This window comes from Lepisma saccharinum, chromosome 1 (genome assembly GCF_977018435.1).
Source record: "Lepisma saccharinum chromosome 1, izLepSacc3.1, whole genome shotgun sequence".
In the NCBI taxonomy this organism is placed as follows: domain Eukaryota; kingdom Metazoa; phylum Arthropoda; class Insecta; order Zygentoma; family Lepismatidae; genus Lepisma; species Lepisma saccharinum.
Genome location: NC_139229.1, coordinates 209,032,424 through 209,055,289, shown reverse-complemented (window position 1 = coordinate 209,055,289; position 22,866 = coordinate 209,032,424). Strand labels below are relative to the sequence as shown.

At 37.2% G+C, this 22,866-nt stretch overlaps 1 protein-coding gene across 3 annotated transcripts in view; it reads left to right on the top strand.

Annotated features, from left to right (window-relative positions):
• The window catches only part of LOC145991515 (tRNA (uracil-5-)-methyltransferase homolog B-like), a 42,210-nt gene extending 20,754 nt beyond the window's left edge, over nt 1-21,456 (top strand). For all 3 annotated transcript variants that reach the window (XM_083127545.1, XM_083127538.1, XM_083127553.1), the window contains exons 6-9: nt 3,379-3,593; nt 10,519-10,661; nt 12,846-12,924; nt 21,162-21,456. In XM_083127545.1, coding sequence (XP_082983671.1) covers nt 3,379-3,593; nt 10,519-10,661; nt 12,846-12,924; nt 21,162-21,385 — 661 coding nt within the window. In that variant the 3' untranslated portion in view covers nt 21,386-21,456. The remainder of the gene's footprint in view (nt 1-3,378; nt 3,594-10,518; nt 10,662-12,845; nt 12,925-21,161) is intronic.
• Nucleotides 21,457-22,866: the final 1,410 nt, after the last annotated feature.

Here is a 22,866-nt window from a genome sequence, read left to right as displayed (position 1 = left end):
GACATGAGTGCATCTTGAAAATATCATCTTCTAAATGTCCCCTTTCCTGCTTGGATGCACTGTTCGAGGCAATGTTGGAAGGCTTTCGTGATGCCTTGGAGGGGCCACGGCTTTCCCCTGGAAAATGAATGCCACCTAAAAAGTATATATTTCACACATAATTTCATTTCAGTCTTAGTAATTTATGTTAATTATTATAAGGGTGTTGAAGGAACATAATAATTTCAGACTGAAGCAGTGTTTTATGAGGGAAAATCACTATTATTGGGAAAAATTTGTCTTCTTTGCCCCCACCTGGAAAAATTTCTGCCGACGTCCATGAACATGTCCCATGGAATAGCACATATTTCACGGTGAATGATGTTTCACAGCATTACCCGTGGCTCTCCACTGTCTAACCCACTGCAGAATGCTGCATGTCTCTGAAACAGGTGCATGATGATCTTCATTGTTCCGCTGTAGTGCCCAGTGCCTCTTTGGATAAAGGCTTGCACCGCCACAATCTGCGTCTGCACCGGCCAATTCTCCATGGTATAATAATTGCCTCACTCCCAACTCTCCACAGATGTAGGTATTCCACACACGTGCATGTGTATTCTGGCAGGGTTGCCAACTCAAATTGGTAGATACAATATGCACCACCCTGTATGTCTGACATTAATTATTTCATTAATGTTAAGTTAATTGGGAATGGATTTTTATAACACTTAGGAAGGTGAGGGTAGAAAGGAAAAGGCATCATGTCCACTCTAATTGAGTATATCCATAATATTTTCTGTGTGTTACAATATAAACTGATTGAGTTTCAAACCAATACTGATAACTGTTTCAAATCAAATTCTGAAGTGGACCAAGCTGCATCTCAGTTTGTAGTGGAAGATTACCAAACTACATAAACCCATTCATATCCCATTACTTAGTGTTTCTCCTGTTTTTCTCCTACTTTGTTGTCCTTTTTACATCAGTTGTTGGGGTTGATTGAAGTTGAAGTGTTTAACTTTCAAACACTTTTGACAATACCTCCTCGTGCAACAAGAGCCCTTTAGAATGTTATGCCAGGCAGCTTCTCATTGGGTGATATGTGATTGATTGATTGATTTAGTTTATTTTACTTCGCGTTTTGTGTCTCTTGGCTAATTTGCGAAGATGGGGATGAGTGATGAAATGATGAAATTGATGAATGGACATTCACAACCAAGCCCGACCAGGATTCGAACCCGGGACCCTTGGTGTCGCAGCGCGATGTGCTAACCACTCGGCCACAGGCTCGGGCTGGGTGATATGTGGTAAGTACATCTAATCCCATCATCAGTTGGTACTATTGGCATTTCATTCAACTTATTTCAATGAACATTGGGATTGAAAATAAAAAAAAATCATGTCAGTCTGTTTTACCACTAAAGGTGCTAGCCTAGCATGAGAGGTTCTTTGCGAGTGTTCCTTTATCAATTTCATCTAATCATCATTCATCCTCATTGTTGCAGTCAGCCCAAAGAGGCAGAAGAGAGATGTATGATAAGAAAAGTACAAATCTGTTCCCCTCTCCCTTGATTGTGATACTCTAACTTACTTTGTGTTGCTTTTTTACATCCCTATACTCTGTCCCTCGTGTGTGGCTAACAGTCGTTTCTCTGAGTGAGTTGACATCCATTATTTCTTTTGCTCGCACAGGACCTGAATGATGTACAGGGTGGGGCAGAAAAACCTGATGATTTTTAAAGTGATATAGCACAGTAAATAAAAAGAGTTCATCTTTATTCATGTGCTAGCCTTACAGTCTTATATATGCCATTATTATTTTTTTAAAAAAAATATGATTTACACCAAGATTAAGTACGGGAAATATAAGGTGCCATCAAATGAAAAGGTCCATTTCCATTTATAGACTTTATTACTGACATTGACTACACACATTCGCCATATGAGGTAAGGCACTTATCCCACTTGGGTACCAACTGATGAATGCCTTGGTAGAAGAAGTCCTTGTGTTTTGAGGCAAACCATTCTGTCACTGCCACCTGCAGATCTGCATCTTAGGCATAGCGGCATCCTCTGAGGTGTTTCTTCAATGCGCTGAAAATGTGTAAATCACATGTACTCAAGTCAGGACTGTAAGCAGGGTGGTCGAGCACTTCCCAACCGAAGGAATTCCACAGGTCCTGTGTTTGATTAGCAACATGGGGATGAGCATTATCATGCAGTAAAATGATGCTTGTGCTGAGCTTGCCGGGTCGCTTATGCTTTATTGCTGTCTACAGACGATGCAGTGTTTTGCAGGACGTGTTGGCATTAATGGTGTGTCCTTTTGGAAGGAACTCCACTAGCAGGGGACCACGATCATCGAAGAATACGGTCACCACGATCTTGCTGGCTGATGTTGTTGACATTTTTTTTTTGTTTGGGTGACCCTGGGTGCTTCCACTGCATACTGTCACTCTTGTCTTTGTCACCGTATACAGCCTGCATTCTCCGGTAAATGTCCGCTGGATGCGTACCTTCAGCGTGCAGAAAGTGTATCACACTACGCTTTTCTGCCATGGCTCACATGTCCGTGAGCGGCACCTCTATTGTTCCGTCACACAGCACCACCTTTCACCTGGAGGGGAGAAAGAGAGGTGACCAGTGACCCAACACCACCCGAATCAACTTTGCGCATGCGCTGATCCCCAGTCACTGACATGTCACATATGCCTATGGTTATACACAGCATCCAAAAGCACTGTCGCAGGTAATACGTATTTCGGGATATTTTCTGTTGGACCTTTTCATTTGATGGCACCTTATAACATATTGCAAATGGCGTTTCAACAATGAAAGTGTGGTGCGTTGCTTTCCACGGCTCCGTGATGACTGAAATGGCAGCTAGTGAGGAGTGGAATCCCCACCACATGACGTGATGCAATAACTTGCAATCGGCAAGTTTTTTTTCTTTCCTAGAAAAGAGACGTTTCAGTGACAGACTCTGCTAGTGTGTGGATGAAAATGGGTGTCATTTGCAAAGGTGTTATTCTCCGCACTTAATGTTGGTGTAAGAATTTTTTTTTTTAAATAATAATGGCATATATATTACTGTAAGGCTAACACATGACTAAAGACTAACTGTTTTTATTTATTGTGTTATATCACTTTAACAATCATCAGGCTTTTCTACCCTACCCTGTACAAGAAAACAAGACAAGGAACCTGAACTGTCTGTTATCGTGCGAAAATGAATTATAATTTCTCTTAAACTGTCCTCGTAGATAAATGTTGTAGATTAATTTCAGGCGATGATTAGTTGAAACATATGAAGGGTCAAATTCAGTTGAACACACGTAATTAGAATCCCACTGAATGCACTCTACCACTGAAGTAGCTTGAAGTTGTTATGTCTTCCAGCCCTCACACGAGATGCACCAATGATCAGGCACCTTTTAAACTTCTTCATGGAGAAAAGTACCTGATTGAAGATCTGAGCGGAAGGAGGTTCAGAATATCACCTGATTCATTTTTCCAAGTCAACACAAAAGCAGCAGAAAATTTATACCAAATTATTATAGAAATGACCCAAGTCTCATCAATGACCACTGTTCTGGATATTTGTTGTGGAACAGGTAAAGCAAGGCTAAAGTAACATCAAGGTTAATGTGTGAGATAAAATAATCAAATATTTATGTTTCAGTATCTTAAAACAGACAAAGTCGTGATATGTACTTTTGTTTTGTTGGTATTCCTAAGTTTTAGATCTGCCTTCATCCATCTTGAGGAAGGGAGATAAGTTGCAAGACATGGTTAAAAATGACAAACTAGGTTAAAAGATAACTGCAAGAAACAGCTGTTCATTTCATCCTCGTCGATCAAGTTTGAATGTAATTTGTCGTTTTAACCATGGTTTTAACTTTTTTGATTTATAGTGGTTTGAAAATTGCATTATTTCTTTCACGTAATTTTTTTTAATCAAATAGTGTCTTTTTTTGTGAGCTTGTAACACTGTAACAAATCAACAGAAAAGAAAAATATTTTATTTTTGGACATGTATCATGTGGTCCTTTAACACATATTTTTTTCAGCTGATTTTGAAATTCGAAGGTTACACATTTTTTACTTACCTGTATGATTTAAGATGAAATGTCCCTACTTGAGAAGATCATTTATTTTAATTGCAACAAAAACCGCCAACTGCTATTGTTGTCATGCTAATTCAAATATTTGGAAATTGTGTGGACAAACCTTGCATATTGCAATCTTCAAGGATATAAAAATGCATGTTGTTGATGTGGCAAGCACAAGAATCAATATCTTACGATTCTCACATTTAAATGTCTTGACTACATTCATATATATTGTATAGTCTAATTATATCAACTTTCTAGGAGAATCAAGGTGATGAGAATATATGGTAAATTCATTAAATATGTGAGAGAGCAATCTTTGTTGCACTTACAACCAAAACTACTTGTTTTGTAGCAGTTATATAAACTACTACTAGGTTTCTGAGATTGGCAAATTTCCCATCTAGATCTCTGTACCTTTGTTTCATTGACAGTCCTAATTTTTGAATCAACCTCAATCTTTCTTCAGGAATGGAAATTGTACAAGGTATTTTTTTAAAAAATATGATATGACAGTGGTTGGTTGAAATGGTATGGAATGACGCTATTTTAAGAGGTTTCTCACCACTACGCACTCGTGCATTCGAGAGAGAGCGTGCATGTACGCACAAAATGTTACCAATAATATATTTGATGCTTTACAGGTTTCCTGATACGCAGCAGTTAGAACAGTGTTGCCAGTGTAACATATTTTCCAGTAAAAATAAAAAAAAGTATGGAACATGGAGGACATTTTTTAAAAAAATTCTGCACTTTTCTCTCTCTCTCTTTCAGGTTTTCCTTCCTTCTTTACTTAGGCGAGAGGAGAAGAGAGGGCGAAAGAGATAGGTTCTACTCTTTTTCTTCTCCTTCTTCTCTCCCCTAGAGAGAGAGAGAGATAGAAAGAGAGAGACAGAGAGAGGAAAAAGAGAGAGGGGGAGAGAGAGAGAGAGAGACTCTTTTCTCCCTCTTCCTTTCCTCTCTATCTCTCTTTTCTTTCTCTCTCTCTCTCTCACCTTCTCTTTTTCATTTTCTTTCTTCTCCTTCTTCTTTCCTCTCTCTCCGTACTTTCTCTCTATCCCCTTTTCTTTCTTTCCTTTCTCTCTCTCTCCTCTCTTTCTTTTTTCTCTCCTTTCTTAAAGAAAAGAAATTCTCTCTCTCTCTCTCTCTCTCTCTCTCTCTCTCTCTCTCTCTCTCTCTCTCTCTCTTTCTCCAAGAGAGAGAGAGAGGTAGAAGAAAGGAAGAGAGAAAATAAAATTTTATCTTTCTTTCTCCTTCTCTTTCTTTCTTTCTTTTTCAAACTCTTTCCTCTCTCTTTCTTTCTTCCTCTCTTATAGAGAGGGAGAGAAAGAGATAGAGGAAAAAAAAAGAAAGCAAGAAGTAGAGAGAGAGGGGGGAGGGGAGGGAGACAGAGAGAGAGGGAAGCAAAGAGAGATAGAGAAAAAAGGAAGAAGAAGGATTCTTTCTCTCTTTCCTCTCTTTCTTTTTCACAAGAGAGAAAGTTTGGAGGGGGAAAGTGAGAGAGAGAGAGAGAGAGACCCCCTTTTCTCTTTCTTTTCTTTCTCTATCTTCACCTTTCCAACTCTTCCTTCCGAAGAAAGAGAGAAGTAAGGGGAAATAAGAAGAGAAGAAAAAGGGGAAAGGAAAATAAAGATGAAGAAAAGAGAGAGAGAGAGAGAGAGACTGATAACTCTCTCTCCTTCTCCCTTTTCGCTTCCCTTTCTTTCCAAAAGAAAGTGAGAGAAAGAAGGATTTTTTTTCTTTCGTGTAGAAGGAAGGGAGAAAAGAAGAAAGGAAACTCTCTCTTTCCTTCCTCTCTCCCTCTCTCTCCTCCGAATGGAGGAAAGAGAAAGAAGAAAAGGAACGAAAAGAGAGAGAGGAAGGGATGGTCTCTTTTTCTCTCTCTTTCCTCTTATTCCCCCAGTGGAGAGAGAGAGAAGGAAGGAACTTCCTTCTCTCTTTCCCTTTTCATTCTTTCTTTCCCTGTTCAAGAGGAAAAAGAGGAGGAAAGGAGAAAGAAACCACCTTTCTCTCTCTACCTGCAAGAGAGACAGACAGAAGGGGGAAAGGAAAAGAGGAAATGAGAGAGAGAGAGAGAGGCTTCTCTCTCACTCGTTCTTTCTCTCTTCATTCTTTCTATCCTTCTCTCTTTCCTTATAAAGAGAGAGAGAGAGAGAGAGAGAGGAGGAGAGAGAAAGGCTCTCTCTCTCTCGGCCTCTTTCTCTCTCTCTCTCTCTCTCTCTCTCTCTCCTCTCTTTCCTCTTCCCCCCTTCCCTCCTCCTGAGAGAAAGAGAGAGAGAGAGAGGTAAGAATGAGAGAGAGAGAGAGAGAGAACAAACGTCTTTCTTTCTCTCTTTCCCTTTCTTTCCTTTCTCCTTGCCAAGAGAGATATCTCTCTCTCTCTCTCTCTCTCTATCTGTCGAGAGAGAGAAATGGAAGAGAGAGAGAGAAATGGAAGAGAGAGAGAGAGATTCTTTGTTTTCTCTCTCTAGTTGGAGGGGGAAGAAAAGAAAGAAAGAAAAGAGAGAGAGAGAGAATAATCTTCCTCCTCTCTTCTCTTTCCTCTCTCTCTCTCTCTCTCTCTCTCCCAAGAGGAGGAGGAGGAGGAGAGAGAGAGAAAGACTAATCTCTCTCTCTCTCTCTCCCTCTTCCCATCTTTTTCGAGAAAGAAGGAAAGAAAGAAAGCCGAGAGAGAGAGGAGGAGAGAAGAGAGGAAAAAAGAAGAAAAGAAAGAAACCCGAGAGGAAGAGAGAAATGAGAGAGAGAGAGAGAAAACATCTCTCTCTAGGAGAGGAGAGAGAGAGAGGAGAAAGACTTCTTTCCATTTGTTGCGGGGAAGAGAGAAGATGGAGAAGAAAGGGAAAGAAGTGAGAGAGAGAGAGAGGAAGAGAAGCAGAGAAAGAAAGATAAGCCCAGGAGAGAAAAAGAAAAGAGAGAGAGAGAAAAGAGAAGAGAAGGGTAGAGAAAGAAAGAAAGAAAGAAACCCGGAAAAGAAAGAGAGAGATGGAGAGAGAGAGCAGAGAAAGAGAGAGAAATGCTCTCTCCTTTCTTCACTTTTCTCCTTCCTTTTCCCTTTCTTTCTTCTTCTACTTTCTCTTCTTACTTTCTCTCTCCCTCTCTTTCCGTCTCTCTCTCTCCAAAAAAGAAAAAGAGACATGTTCTTCTCTCCCCTCCTTCTCTTTGGGTTCTTCCTTTCTCTCTCTCTCCCCCTCCCCTCCATCTTTCCTTTTTCGAAAGAAAGAAAAGGGGAAAAAAATCCCACCCTCTCCTCTTTCTTTTTTTTCTTCCCCCCCCTCTCTCCCCCTCTCTCTTCTCTCTCTCTCTCTCTCTCTCTCTCTCTCTCTCTCTCTCTCTCTCTCTCTCTCTCTCAAGAAAGAACTTTTCCTCTTTCTTCTTCTTTTTCTTCCTCTTTTCTTTTTTCCTTCTCTCTTTTCCACCTTTCTTCTTCTTCTTCTCTCTCTCTCTCTCTCTTTCGCGGGTTAGGTTGGGTCTCTCTTCCTTTCTCTCTCTCTCTCTCTCTCTCTCTCTTTCTCTCTGAAAGAGAGGGAGAGAGGGAAAGAAAGAAATCCTCCCTCTCTCTCTGTTTCTTTCCTCCTTCCTCTTCTTCCCTCCCTTCTCCTCTCCTGTTTCTCTCTTCTCTTTCTTTTCTCTGGGAAAGAAGGGAAAGGGAGAGAGAGAGAGAGATCTTCTTTCTCTTCCTCGTTCTTCATTTGTTGAGAGAGAGAAAGAGAGAGATGGAAAGAAGAGTCCGCCAGGGAAGGGGGCAAAAGAGAGAGAGAAAGGAAAGAAAGAACTGTCTCTCTCTCGAGAGAAAGAGAGAGTGAGGGGGGAGAGAGAGAGTGAGAGAGATAGAAAAAGGGGAAGAGAATAAGATCAAAGAGAGAGAGAGGACTTTCTTTTTTTTTCTTTTTTTTCTAGAGGAGAGAGAGAGAGAGAAGGAGGGAAAAAAAAGAGAATGAGAAAAGAGAGAGAGAAAGAAAGAAACAGAGGGAGAGAGAGAGAAGTTTCTCTATCTCTCTCTCTCTCTTTCTCTCTGCTCCTCCTCGAAAGAAGAAAAGAAGGAAAAAAGAGAAAGAGAGGGAGAAAGAAAGAAAGAACTCTTTCTTTCTCTCTTCCCCTCTCTCCACTTCTTTTCCCTACTCTCTCTCCCTCCCTGGTGTCTCTCTCTCTCTGTCTCTCTCCCTCTCCCTCTTTCTTCCTTCCCTTCTTTCTCTCCTTTCCTGTCTCTCTTTCTCTCTCTCTCTTCTTTTTCTTTCTCTTTTCAATCTCTCTCCTCTCCCGTCTTCTCTCTCTCGCTCTCCTTCTTTCTTTCTCTATTGGATCTCTCTCTTTCTCTCTCTGCTTCTCTTCTTCCTGTCAGGAAGAGAAAGGGAAAAAAGAAGAAGGAAGAGTAGAGAGAGAGGGAAGAGAGAAAAAGAAAAGAGGAATTCCTTTCCTCCTTCCTCTCTCTCTGTTCAGAGAAGAAAGAGTATCTCTCTCTCTCTCTCTCGGAAAAAGAGAAAGAGAGAGAGAGAAAGGAGAAGAAAGAGAAAGGAGGGAGAGAGAAAAAGAAAGAGAGAGAGAGAGACGAGGGAAAGATAGGGAGAAGAGAAAGAAAAAGAGGAAAGAAAGATAGAGAGGAAAGTGAAAGAAAGGAAGATAAGGGGGGAGAGAGAGAGAGAGAGAGAGAGAGAGAGAGAGAGAGAGAGAGAGAGAGAGAGAGAGAGAGAGAGACACTGGTTCCTGCTCCTCCTGCAAGTACAGTAACCAAAGATTATATTGTACAATTTTCAGAAATTTTGAGATGGGTGTTTTGAGAAAATTATTTCTGAAAAAATAAAAAATGGGTCAAATGGATTTTTTTCATTTTTTACAAAGAATTTTCTACATAACGTTAGACGTTAGAGCAGAAATGGCATTGCAAATAGTTAGTCCAGTTCCCATATTATATTATCACAGCAAACTCATGTCCTGTGGTTCTTCACTTTTTCAAAAAAAAAAAAAAAAATATTGAACTTTGAAAAAAAAATCAAATTTAAGTATTTTGATTTTTACTTTTAGAGTTGAAGAGGGTTTCATGAATATATTCCTTAATAAGGTTTTGGAAGTGCTTTGAACAAACTTTCAAATAAAAGAAACCTCAAGTCTCTACCATTTTTGTTTTTGATTTATAGTGGTTTGAAAATTGAATTATTTCCCTTATGTAAATTATTTTATCAAATAGTTTTTCTTTGTGAGCTTGTAACACTGTAACAAATCAACAGAAAAGAAGAATATTTTATTTTTGGACATGTATCATGTGGTCCTTTAACATTATTTTTTTCAGCAAAATCCGTGATGGTGAGTTGACAGCACCTGTATGATTTGAGATGAAATCACCCAGTAACAAATTCGCAACATCTTTGGAAAATCCTTTAAAATGCTATGCACACCATTTGTGAATTAAGTTTTAAACTGGACTCAAACATGCGTGTAGTTGAAATGTTTACATAATTGATGTATTTTATACACTGACGTTCCCCGTTCAGAATAACCACGTACATCATCATCTCTCTCTCTCTCTCTCTCTCTCTCTCTCTCTCTCTCTCTCTCTCTCTCTCTCTCCCTCTATCTCTCTCCCTCCCTCCCTCTCTCTCTCTCTCTCTCTCTCTCTCTCTCTCTCTCTCTCTCTCTCTCTCTCTCTCTCTCTCTCTTTCTCTTTCTCTCTAACATTTTTTTGTCAATTGACTTGAAGAAGAAATTCACCAACAGTACTAATCATTATCATGATAGAACCACTCCATAAATATTTCAACGAATGGAAGCAATGACAACATTGGGGAATACTTTTAAGACAGTAAGGCTAAATAGCTTCTAATACTTGGAACATTTTCAGACAGACTGCGTACACATCCTATACTACTACATCCATTTGATATTATGACAGATAACAGTGAAGTTAAGTCTCCTTAACATAAATGATTTATAGTTTTTAATTTATTTGGATATATATATATATATATATATATATGGTGAAATAAATGAAATAATAAAAAAAATAACTTTAAAGGGAATGCTTGGATCTATATTTAGTTTTGTTATGCCTGTTTTGGTAGCCTTACAGATCATATAGCTAGCTACCTTATTGGTTTGGCATAATGTGTGTGCGATGCATAATCTCAAGTGCAGAGTTCTGAATTCATTTCACAGCCATAATATGGACATTCTTTTGTGTGTCTTCTTTCATTGTTATTGTCTTATTCCTGAAAAAAAGGTAGTAAAGTGACAGTAAATAACAATAATACACTATGTATGTAAAAAATACATGCTTTCTTTAACAGAGTATGATGTATATGATGTACAGAATGTGGTCTCATGAAATGTTAACCAAAACAGTGCTTATAGGAATGGTAGTTTCACACACCAAAAATAATAGCTTTTATGACAAGAAAACAATATGTTTAGTCTTATGTATTTTTCTGTATTGCAGGAACAATAAGTATCTTGGTATCTCCTTATGTGAGAGGAACTATAGGGATTGAAAATATCTATGACGCTGTGAAAGATGCTCGTGCAAATGCTACCTTAAATGATGTGACAAACGCAGAATTTATACCAGGAAGAGCAGAAGTAGTATGTATTTATGATTATAATTACATGTTAATGTAATATTTTAGTATTGCTATTACAAATCTCTTATTGTTGTTGAAAGACAAGTATTTTTTAATTCCTTAAAGATATCTGAAGCAGTGGAATTTGGTAAAATGATCTTTCTCAAATAGTAACAAGTTCAAAATGTTTCTTCAGCTACAAAGTGTATAGCTGAGGAATTTCTTCCCTTTCATACAGTAAGAGTGGACTGATAGCAGTACTTGTTGGTTTCACTGACACTGATGCTTGAAAATTGTAGCAATGTAATGTTTTTCACAATAGTTACAAAAAATATTTCAATGCAATTATATCATGTTGGTCAACCATATTTTTTCCCCATTGAAACATTCACATTTAAGATAACCAGTACATCAAAATCACTGTCATTTAATCAGAAAATCAATATTTGCCACATAATTTGGCTTATAATTAATTAAAATTTGCATTGTATAACTCCATGGAAGTAGCAGCCTGAATTTTGTGTACCCTCCAACATACGCAAAAGCCAGAAAAGTTTTGGCCAGCATCAGTGATACAATTTCAACTGAGGCTTTTCAGTATAGACATCATCGACATTGGCCAATACTGATACATTAATATTTGTGTAAGTTCATCCCTATACACATATCACTACCTGTAAATTATTGGGGAGGGCCAATATCAATGTGTTTTATTATGGGAGTATGCATTCCCCCTTCTTCCTGATCTAATGTTCAGTCCTTCAGACAAGGTTACTTGGTTGCATAGAAGAAATATGACAAGTCAGTATTTGTATCAGTTTTCTTCTGCTCCTTTTTGTAGTGGTTGGTTGGATGAATGTGGAGTATATTGGGGAAATTGTGTACTTAAACCTTAAACACAATTGTATGAAGAGAGCATATGCTCCTTTTGATTATTTTGGTTCTTTCTTGTATTTTTGCCCCCAACATTGCCATGGTTAATTATTACAATTAGAGAACATTTAATAATAACAGTGCCTCTTCTGGGAAGAAATTACAAGCAAGTCCTACAGCAGCAAGGTTGGATGAAATGTACCAGATACAGTTGTCTTTGAAATGGGAAAGATTAACATCGAAAGCCTACACTTGAACCTGGTATCCTTTAAGAACAATGTTGTTTCACGAAATTTACCTTACACACATTTTTTTTACAAGAGACTTGATTGCTTTAAGTAAGGGTGTATATACTATTATAAAAAAGTGACATTCAAGATCTGTCCCAAAAGTAATGAGACAATTTTTTTAGGAAAAGTCAGGTGTACAGTCTGATGCAACTCAGTTGTCTCAGAGCTGTTCCAGCTTTTGGATCGCCAGCAAAGTGAGAAGCTGTTTTAGTGTTGTGTCATGGTTGAAATGAAGCGTGGTAAAAGTTTGCGTCAAACTCTGTAAATCTGCTACCAGCATACTTGAATCTTAAGATAAGCCTAAAGGGACCAGACTTTGTCGAAAGCACAAGTGTGTAGGTGGCACAAGGCATTCAAAGAAGAAAGAGAAGATGCGGAGGATGAACAACACACAGGGCACTCATCAACGTCCAACACTGCTGACCATGAGACTCAAGTGAAGTCTGTTTGGAACTCTGACCGACGTTTGAGTGTGAGGTTAATTATAGATAAGGTGGGACTGCCGAAATCGGTTGTTCATCATATCTTTTCGGAAGATTTGAACATGCAGACACCTGGTTTCTCCACCACGACAACGTGCCATCTCGCTCGTCACTGCAAGCGAGGGAATTTCTGTCCAAGAGAAATGTAGCAGCGCTTCTCAACTGTACATCCGAGGCTCAAATTCAGCCTGAAAAGACACTTGTTCTGGGACGATTAAAAAGGTCCAAGCAGCCATGATGAGTACTTTGCAAGGCATCTCAGATGAGGACTTTCTGCTCTGCTACAAAGAGTGGCAGCAATGTTGGAACCACTGCATGGATGCTCAAAGATCGTACTTGGAAGACTATTAAGTGTATTTGAACCTAGTTTCAATAAAACGTTTTTTCCAGAATTAGTCTAATTAATTTTGGGGCAGACCTTGTATTATGAATTTTTCTTCAATTTCTCTCATTACAATGGTAATACCCTATCATTACTAATTCAGTGATGACAACATTTTTGTGCACAGTGTAGTAATTAATGCTATTAATTAACAAATGCTGTCCATCTTTCCATTGCAGAAACTGCCAAAAGTTCTGAAAGAGTTTGACACTGCTTCGGATGTAGTGGCTGTTGTAAATCCTGGAAGAGGCGGTCTGCGTAAGTTAATTGTTTATTAGTGGTAATTGTAAAATAAAATTTATTCATGTGAATACCAAAGGTTTCTACTCATTATCTAACAGAATGCATCTTCTCTTCAGTAGTTTGATAACCTTACCTTTTCGTAACCTCCTATGTGTATATTCTTTTATTTTTCTCTCCCAGAATGTATTGTTGAGCTCATGTAGAACTATCATTTATAAATTCTAAAGCACGCTGTAATCAACGCGACCCGCGAGATCCAGGATTTTGAGTTTAAAATGACGTAGTATTGGTGGATAAGAGAGGGAAGGAAGTAGGCAGGGGCAGGAGTCTGGCAACTTCCGGCATTCAGCGAGAAGCCAAACCAGTTGCCATATGGTCATGCGTGGCACGATGTGGGGGTTTTAACGTGTTAATGTGATGAAGTTTTTTATGGTTCATTTTTAGATTTGAAGTTCTTACAAGGGAAAGAAAGGAATATGAAGTTTTATGTGTACAGGGGCCAGTAGTTATGAAATACCTTCTTATCCTTTTTATCCATAATGTTTACCAACCTTACTCCTTCTATTTTATTCTAATTGAAATGGCCATGAAGTAATTCCACTCGCCAAGATTGTGAACCTGATGAAGGGATCAGTTGTTTTTTGTAAAACGTATACTCACAAATTGTAAGTAGTTCATTTTATAGTTTTTTTTAAGTCCTTTTATTATATCATCATGAGTAAGTCACACATGCCTTAAGTATGAGTTCACACTACAACCATTTAACAAACTCGTGCTTCTCGCTGTAAGAGATTCTGGGTTACTGTATCCTCCAGGTTGCTTCTGCATTTCTTTGTCATTGTTGTTTCCACTATTCATTCTCATCACCATGATTTTCCAACGGAAGCATAAAATCAACATTAAATACTGGTGCAATAAGCCAACCATTATGAATTTATGCTTTATTCTGCTTATTTCACTTTTCAAACTCTATAGTTTGAAATAAAAGGCATGCAGTTGACTAGACAACCTGCTTTTTAGTAATCATTTCATTATACCTGGTCAGAGATTTTGCCTGTTAAAAGGCAAGAGGAACGAAAAATCCAACACAGCACCACGATGTATCCACAATAACAGACAAAGGTTCGCCTGGCCCTGCACAATGTGAACAGCATGTTTCACCTGGGTTTAGTTCCACTAAGATGCTCCCTGTGTAAATATAGGGTATATTTGGTGTATGATTATCCATAGTACCATTCTTTAATTTGCTGCAAAAAGTATTTGTGTACTCTTTCAAAATATAAAGAGGGGTGGGGATTATATTTATAATTCACATTGAACGATTTCATCTTTCCCTTATAAGCATAGTGCAGTGAGTAATGAGCACATGTGGTAGTTGTACTAGTTCCAAGTAATTTCTTAAATGTTCGCATAACCACAGTTTATTTATTTATGCTTTGCACTTCTACAGAGGATTGAACCTCCAATTACGGAAGGTGTACACTGTGTTTGATTAATACAATAGAAATTACATGGAAATATACAAACACATATTCATTCATTCACGTACAATACATATAACATACAACATACGTAACGCATGAGATATATATATACACTTATCTACATACATTTAGGCAAGAGGTTTATACGTAATTCACAAATATTGCACACTGTAAATGGTAACATTTATATTAAACAATCTATATTCTATCAGAGTTTCTATAGCACTGAATCTATTATTCTTTTATATACTGCTGGACAAAAAAAAACCGGACACTTGCATTTTTTTGTGAAAACGCAATGGGTCGATAAAAGCTCTGGTACAAGGGCTAACTAAATGTTGCAGAAACTGAATTAAGTACGAATGCATAAACAAAGTCCGAGCCTATGAATGGTGCATATGGTACTACATGATCTGCCGAACATTCTGTAATATACCTGCGAGCTGTTATTGCAATTCAGATGTCAAATATTAAAGTGTCCGGTTTTCATTGTCCAGCAGTATATATGTCAAATGGAAGTGAAAAATCTACACATTGGTTGTTTGCAACAAGGATATTGTAACTGTGACACATTCTATTTATTGGTGAGTTTCTATATTTCTGAGTTTTTGAAATTTTAGAAGTTAGAATATTTCTATTACGCAGATTATTTTTCTTATATTGAATTGTATTTGACCGAGAAAGGAGCTGTTGTCTAAGACACCATTAATTGTTTTATACAAGTACAACTGTTCTAATATTTTCCTCCTATTACTAAGACTCTTAAATCCAAATATGTCAAGCAGATTATTATAATTCACGTTATTTTGTTGTGGGGACATATCATATTTTTGTAAAAGAGATACCTTAGGAACCTTTTCTGAATTCTTTCTATGCTATTTTCGTACGATCTATACATTGGAGACCAAATAACGGATGCGTATTCAAGTCTACTTCTTACTATGCTATTATATAGAGTTGTAATACAATGTATACTATTAAAATCTCTAGAATTCCTTATAACAAAACCTAATGATCTGTAGGCCTTATTTACCATATATGATATGTTTTCTTTGAAGGTCAAAGCAGAATCAATGAAAACACCAAGATCTTTGATTAGGTTCACCTCTGGAAGTAATTTACCACAAATTGAATATGTACACCTCAAATTATTTCTTTTATTCGTTAATTGCATAAAGTAGCATTTATTTGTATTAAATGTGAGATCATTTAAGCAGCTCCAATTATATAGTTTCTCTATATCTTCTTTGAGATCTATTGTATCGTCTAGACCATTAATAACTTTGTACAATTTAATATCATCAGCATACAAAAGAATTTGTGAGTTCTTAACACAAGTTGGTAGATCGTTTACATACAAAATAAATAAGAGAGGTCCTAGATTAGATCCTTGTGGGACACCGGAGTTTACAGTATATTCACATGATTTTGATTCTTTGTAAGTTACATATTGTCTCCTACCCTGAAGATATGATTTCAGTAAATTCAACATATTTGTCAAACCAAAGCCTGATAGTTTATGCAGAAGAATATCATGGTTGATTTTATCAAAAGCTTTTGCACAGTCAATATAGATTGTGTGTGCAGCAGATCTACAATAGAATGCATTATATACATCTTGCATAAAATTTGTTAAATTGGTTGTAGTAGATCTACCTGGAAAAAACCCATGTTGGCAATCGCTTATGTAGTTTTTGACATGTTTGAATATTCTTGCATATAAAATTTGTTCTAACACTTTAGCAGGTGCACATATTACAGCAATTGGTCTATAATTTTCAATTCTTGTACATTCACCTGATTTTAAGATTGGGCAGACCTCAGTTAATTTCCAAATCTTGGGGAAACATTGTGTCTTCATTATTAAATTATAAATAAAACATAATGGTTTCTGAAGCGCTTCGGCGCAAGCCTTAATTACATATGGAGGAATTCCATCTGATCCACTGGATTTTTTCGGTTTTAATTTTTTTACTGCATACCAATATTCCTTGTCAGTGATCCCATAATTAGTGAGTGAACTAGATACCTTTAAGTCAACTTCATCGGTAATTTTGTATGTGCTAGGATATTCAGCATAAACAGATTGAAAGTATGAAGCAAAGCTGCCAGCTATACTTTGATTTGTTTGTAAAGTTCTGCTGTCATGTATCATAGTTTGATTTGAACACGCGTTTCTACCCTTCTTATTATGTACATAGTTCCAAAAAGATTTTATATTATTGTTAATGCTTTCCTCGGTTTCTTTAATGTACATACGATATGCTTTATTTATAATTGCCTTTGCCTTTGTGCGAGTTTCTCTGTATTTTGTTTTACTATCATCAGCGTATTTCATGCGTTTTCTATGATATTCCTTAAGTTTTAAAGTTTTAATAATTTCTCCAGTAAACCACTGAGGGTATTTGTATTTTCTGTGGACCTTCTTCTTTGGTACAGTGTTATGAAATACAGAGTTCACATTTTCATAAAAATAGTTTACAGTCTCTTCCACTTCACCCATGCTAGTAATGGGAGCCCAGTTTATGTCTCGTAACATTTCGTATAATGTTAATAAGTTTGCCCTCTTAAAATCTAATATTTCGACTGGATTTCGTTTCAACACATTTGTTGATATTTTAAAATGCACATTTAATATTAAAGCTGGATGGTGAAGATCTTCCTTGACAAGAGGCATCTCATCCCTATTTACGATGATATTGTTATGTACATTTGTTAGAATTAAATCTAGGGTTCTACTATTGTGATTTTTAATATTGTTAATAGAATGTAAGCTATAAAGATTCAAGAAATTGTCCAAACTTCTGTAACAAGTTCCACCTGTTTGCAGGTTATATTTGGAATCTACAATTTTCGGCAGATTAAAATCGCCAATTACAATAATGTTATTGTTTTGCAATTCTTCGTAGTCTTCAAACAGATCATAGAACGATATATAATCATTCAGAGTTGAAGAAGGGGTGAAGTATACAGCAATTACATAATATATTCTATTATTTAAGTTTATTTTTACACATAAAATATCCCTATTATTGTCTAGAATAATATTATCAGATCTTATATTATGCTTAATAGCAATTAATACGCCTCCTCCTCTCTTATTTTCTAACCTGCCATGTTGGAACACATTATAGTTATCATCAAACAATTCATTACTGTATACACCACTATTTTACCAAGTTTCAGTAATAACAATTATATCGTAACTATTCACAATATTATTTACATAAAACTCTTGTGTTTTTGTATTTAGACCTCTAACATTTTGATAGTAAATGGAAATGTCATTTGGGGAAGCCATTTAGAGTCATGCCAATTTAGTAATATCTTCAATTGTCTTTAAAACAAAAACATTCCTGTCGCCTTCTCTTTTTCTTAGTTTACTCATACCTGAACTGTCAACCCACAAGAATGCATAATTTTTTTATTTTTCTTGCTTGACCATATATGGTCTTACGAAGAGGTGTTAAGCTTTCGTTAATATATATACTGTCATTACAAGAAAATCCTACATGGGTACAATTAAGATTCCTTTTAACCTTTCGTTTTTGTACAATTTTCTCTCTATCTGCCCGCCTTACAAACTTGACAATTATACCTGCTGATTTTTGATAGGGAAATTTCTTTAACCTATGACAAGTGTCTATCATTTCATTTTCCACTTGCATATCTAGAGCCCGTCCTACATTTTTCACAATTTCATATGGATCTTCATTTGGGTTTTCGAGAATGCCGAAAATTTCCACTGTATTTCTTCTCCCGTATTGTTCAAGTTCATCAAGCTGCAACTGCGTCTCCTGAAGTTGTTTCTTGAGTTGAGTGTTCTCCTCTTGCAGCCGTTCCACCTGTCCAAGACATGTGGCGATAGTCTTGGATTGCTTCTTTATTAAATCAACATTTTCATCCAGTTTTTGATGAACATAATCCAATGATTTGCTCAATTCCCGCTCTGTCTCTTTATTTTGCTTCCTCAGTTCCTCCACTTCCTTTGATAGCGTTTGCAATAGTTTGTATACATCCATCATAGACGGCTGACTCATTTCACTTGGTTCTGAAACATTCTCAAAAGATATACTACTGCGTCTATCCTTTACACAATTTTTACAGCGCCATACTTGTTTCGTAGAATTTATAAATTCTACATCTGCGTCTTTCAGTTGAACACATTTCGTATGAAACCAATTAACACAGTTGCTACACTGTATTTTTGATAAAAGTTCTTGCCTCAAAACAGGTTTCGAACACACCGCACACACATTCATGCCGAACGATTGTGCTCCAATCGTGCTGTATAAACGATGTGACTACACTTGTCGTTGAAACTGCTGTTCTTTGTTTACATTGTTTACATTGTATTGAGCGACGAGAAATGATTAAATATATCACTTTACATTACTAGTTTCGATTGATTTATGTATGTATATAATCTACAGTACTTACTGCATTTGTTTTATAACATGAATATCCAGTATAGACACAAAAACTGAGTAAATTAAACAAATTTGCGGAGCACAAACAAACGTTCGTTACTGCATCTTCTTCTTCTTCTTAATAGTTGCTAATTATTAGAGGCAAAATATAGGTTTTACTTACATGTGGTTTATAAAATTCTTTCTAAAACATAATCGGGAGCCCTCTTCTTCTTTTGTTGTTATGGTTAGGCATCCCATTTGTACCAGGTCTATCCACCTAACTCCGATGCATCCTAGAAAAACGGAAGTACAAAATAGCATACACACCCGGAAAATCCATTGGCCAAAGCTTAGCCGGCTTCAAAACTTACAACAAAGATCCTTTAATGAATTCTGGCATCTACAGCACTAAATGTGAATGCAATAGGAAATATACAAGCTAATGCAAAAGACCTATCAAAGACAGATTTGTAGACCACACAGAGTACATGCGCAGGAAAGAAAGCTCTTCTGGGTTGGCCAAACACATCACTGAAACCAACCACCAATTACCACAGGATTGAGTTTCCTTTTTCGCACAGGCTAAAGGTAAAATAGAACGGAATGTTAAGGAAGGGGGTGCATATGATCAAGAATGCAAATAATCTCAACAACAATTTATGTGGAAATCTTTATTTTTTTATGGTACAACACAGACAAACTTAAGAATCCTCCTCCCTCAGCCATCAATCTCAACAAACAAGAACTTACTATCATAGCAAGACCACAACGACATCTTCCAGCAGACACAGTGAGTAGCACCAGCGGAACTTCAACCACGTCCACTTCATCATCACTCGACCAGCCCTGATGATGATTGCAAGATGGAATCAAAAGCTTGGAAAAAACTATCATGCTGTTTGAGAGTGCTGCACAATTTGGCAATGTAGGACCAGGGTTACAAGCAAGCATCTGATTGCATCATCCACTTTTCTGCTGCATAAATTTAAAAATTTGATGCCAGCACCAAAGTTTTTAGTATTCTTGGCACAGCACGGGAGTTCTGTAGGTTCTGTTTATGTGCTAAATTATATGTTATTTCATAATGTTGGATACTGGTCAATATATACTGTGAGGTTTGGGCATGCCAGAGCCACTTTTTCATTGGTTAACACACGATCAGCACATATACTCCCATCGGTGCTGTTTTCTGGCTTTTGAACCCTGAGCCCACTACTTCTTATTTTCAAGTTGGTCTCCAATTGTGCTCACAACACTGGGCCAGTACTGAAATTTTGGGGGCTCCAACTGGGAATTAGAACCCCTTCATTCTTATTTCTGACTCAGAAATTTGTTACAAGATTTTAATTGGGTTGTACAACACCTCTCTTAAACACAGAGAAACGATGGCTATTAACCTGTATAACAGGGCCCCTCCCAAGGTTTGTGGTATTCAGTCAGTAATTATTATTTTCATCAAAAGCATGAAAATGCACTGGATAATAGATGACAGTTTATTAACAATTTTAATTGCTTGAATTTTAACAGCAATAATGAAACAAACTGTCAATGAAAATGTTACATTAATTTTCATAATACATGATACAGAATCATTTTATAAGGAACAGTAACAGTCAATTAACATTAATAATGGCATTATTTCAATGCAACAAGTGACTCTATCTGATGTTAATTTATTCATTGGATTGAATTAATAACCACAATTTGTCCTTTTAATATACTGGGAATTATATATTATTAATTCTGAAATTATGTTTGTGCATAGATCCTCCTTTTTGTCTGATATTACAATCATTCGGATGGAGCTCAACAAGGTGTGAAATTACTAGAACAACTTCTACGAAACAAACTAAAATTAATGTCAAACAATTAACTACTAAACATAAATCAAACTGTCACCGCTACGTGCAGTCAAATCCTATCCCCTGTTCAACTCGTCCATCGCATTGGGTGTCCACTTAAATAGGTAGCAAGGTGTAGGGCAGCCTGAAGTGAATTGAATGATTCTGTGGGTGGGTGATGTAAGAACACAACTGCACCATCTATTGATATTTACAGAAATTAAACCTTTTGCTAACAGCCAGAGAGCTCAAAATTCTTCACAGGGCTAAATCGAACCTGGGACCTCTCACATCAAAGGAGAGACTGCTGACCATTTGGCTACTACACAGGAGTCCTGTATAACATTTATAACTTGTATTTATAGCGACAAAAGACCAAATTATATATAATAAACTTGAATGATCACCACCTAAATGATATCTTAGCTTGTACTGATTACAAAAAATATTTATTAGTCTGTCAATGAATTGTTGTTTTGGTTTCTTATACTCATTCAAATATTTTTTGCTTTCAGATTGGAGAGTGGTTGAAGCAATACGAGAATGCCATCAAATTGATAGGGTTGTGTATGTGTCGTGTAAACCATTAGGAGTATCTATGAATAATTTTGTAGAGCTGTGTACACATAAGGGTAAGAAGAAAGGAAAACCTTTTTTCCTAAGACATGCTGTACCTGTGGACATGTTTCCTCATACAGAACACTGTGAATTGGTTCTTTTATTTGAGCGAGAGAGATGATAATTTGCCTAATTGTTGCCAATGCTTTTGTACGATGTACATGTTGTAAATATAGAGTTCTCAATAGTTAATATTTGTTTTGTTATTTTTTTCCTAAATATTTTTTATTTGTTTATGCTACAATCTATTTCAGAACTTCAGTTCATCATATACAGGGTGATTCAGAATTCCTATTACACACTTCTAGGGGTTGTAGAGGGGACTTAGTAGATCAAGTTTTGATAAGGAACCCATGTCCGGAAACGTACCATTTGGGTACTACACAGATGACAAGATCACATAATTTCCATCTCCCACTTTACCACTACAAGAGCTGCTCGATGTGGCGACCCTGAACTTCATTGCAAACACTGTACCTCCAAAGGATGTTTGCATACACACGCTCAAAAATACCTGGTGTGTGCTGAATCGTGTCTGCTGCAGCCGGAACTTGTGCAACTAGGTCTTCCTCTGACACTACAGGAGTCTCATAAACAAGACATTTCATGTGGCACCATACAAGAAAGTCAAATGGAGTTAGATCCGGCGATTGTGGTGGCCAAGGAGTTAGTCCACTGTAACCTATCCACCTGTCCACATATGTTTAATTGAGATGTTGTCGGACGTCATGGGAAAAGTGTGCTGCTGCGCCATCATGTTGGAACCACGTGTGCTGGCGAATGTGCAGCGGCATATCATCAAAGAACCTCCTCTTCAACGTCGAGAGTGCACATGTCCGTGGAGCACCACAGTTGGCCCTGTTAACTTTGAAGTTACTCTTTTCTCGTAGCCATTGCTCTAATCGAGCAAAAATGGTATGTGATGGAGTGACACGATGAGGAAAATGTTCTGCAGCTCTACCATTACATCCAGCTTCTCCGTAAATTTACAACATATCGGTGTTCTCGGCAAACGTGTATTCAACCATACTGTACTGTCTTCTGCAAAGACTGAATAGCAACTGACGTGAAGGTCGAAGCACACCAGATTGTAAACAGTGAAACGTCTGCAGCCATGACTGAGTAGCAACTGACGTGAAGGTTGAAGCACACCGGATTGGAAACAGAGGATGTTGGAAGCAGCACACATGACATCAGGTGACTAAAGACATCACCCTTCGTCAGTGTGGGTTGCCTACCGTGAAGCGGGAGATGTGAAATTATGTGATGTTGTCATCTGCGTAGTACCAAAACTGTACATTCCCGGACATGGGTTCCTTATCAAAACTTGATCTACTAAGTCCCCTCTACAACCCCTAGAAGTGTGTAATAGGAATTCTGAATCACCCTGCATACAGCAATATGTAGTTTACAGAGCTATGATTATTTCAAAAACTTGAAAAATGGAATGATAAGAAGTAAATTACGATCATTGCTAAGTGATGAAATCAGTGCAACATACCTTATTGGTACCTCATTTTTCTATGAAGTTACTTTTTTTAACTTGTTCCAGTTCCTTCTGTACACCATGAACCAGCAGCAAAGTCTTATCACATACAGGTA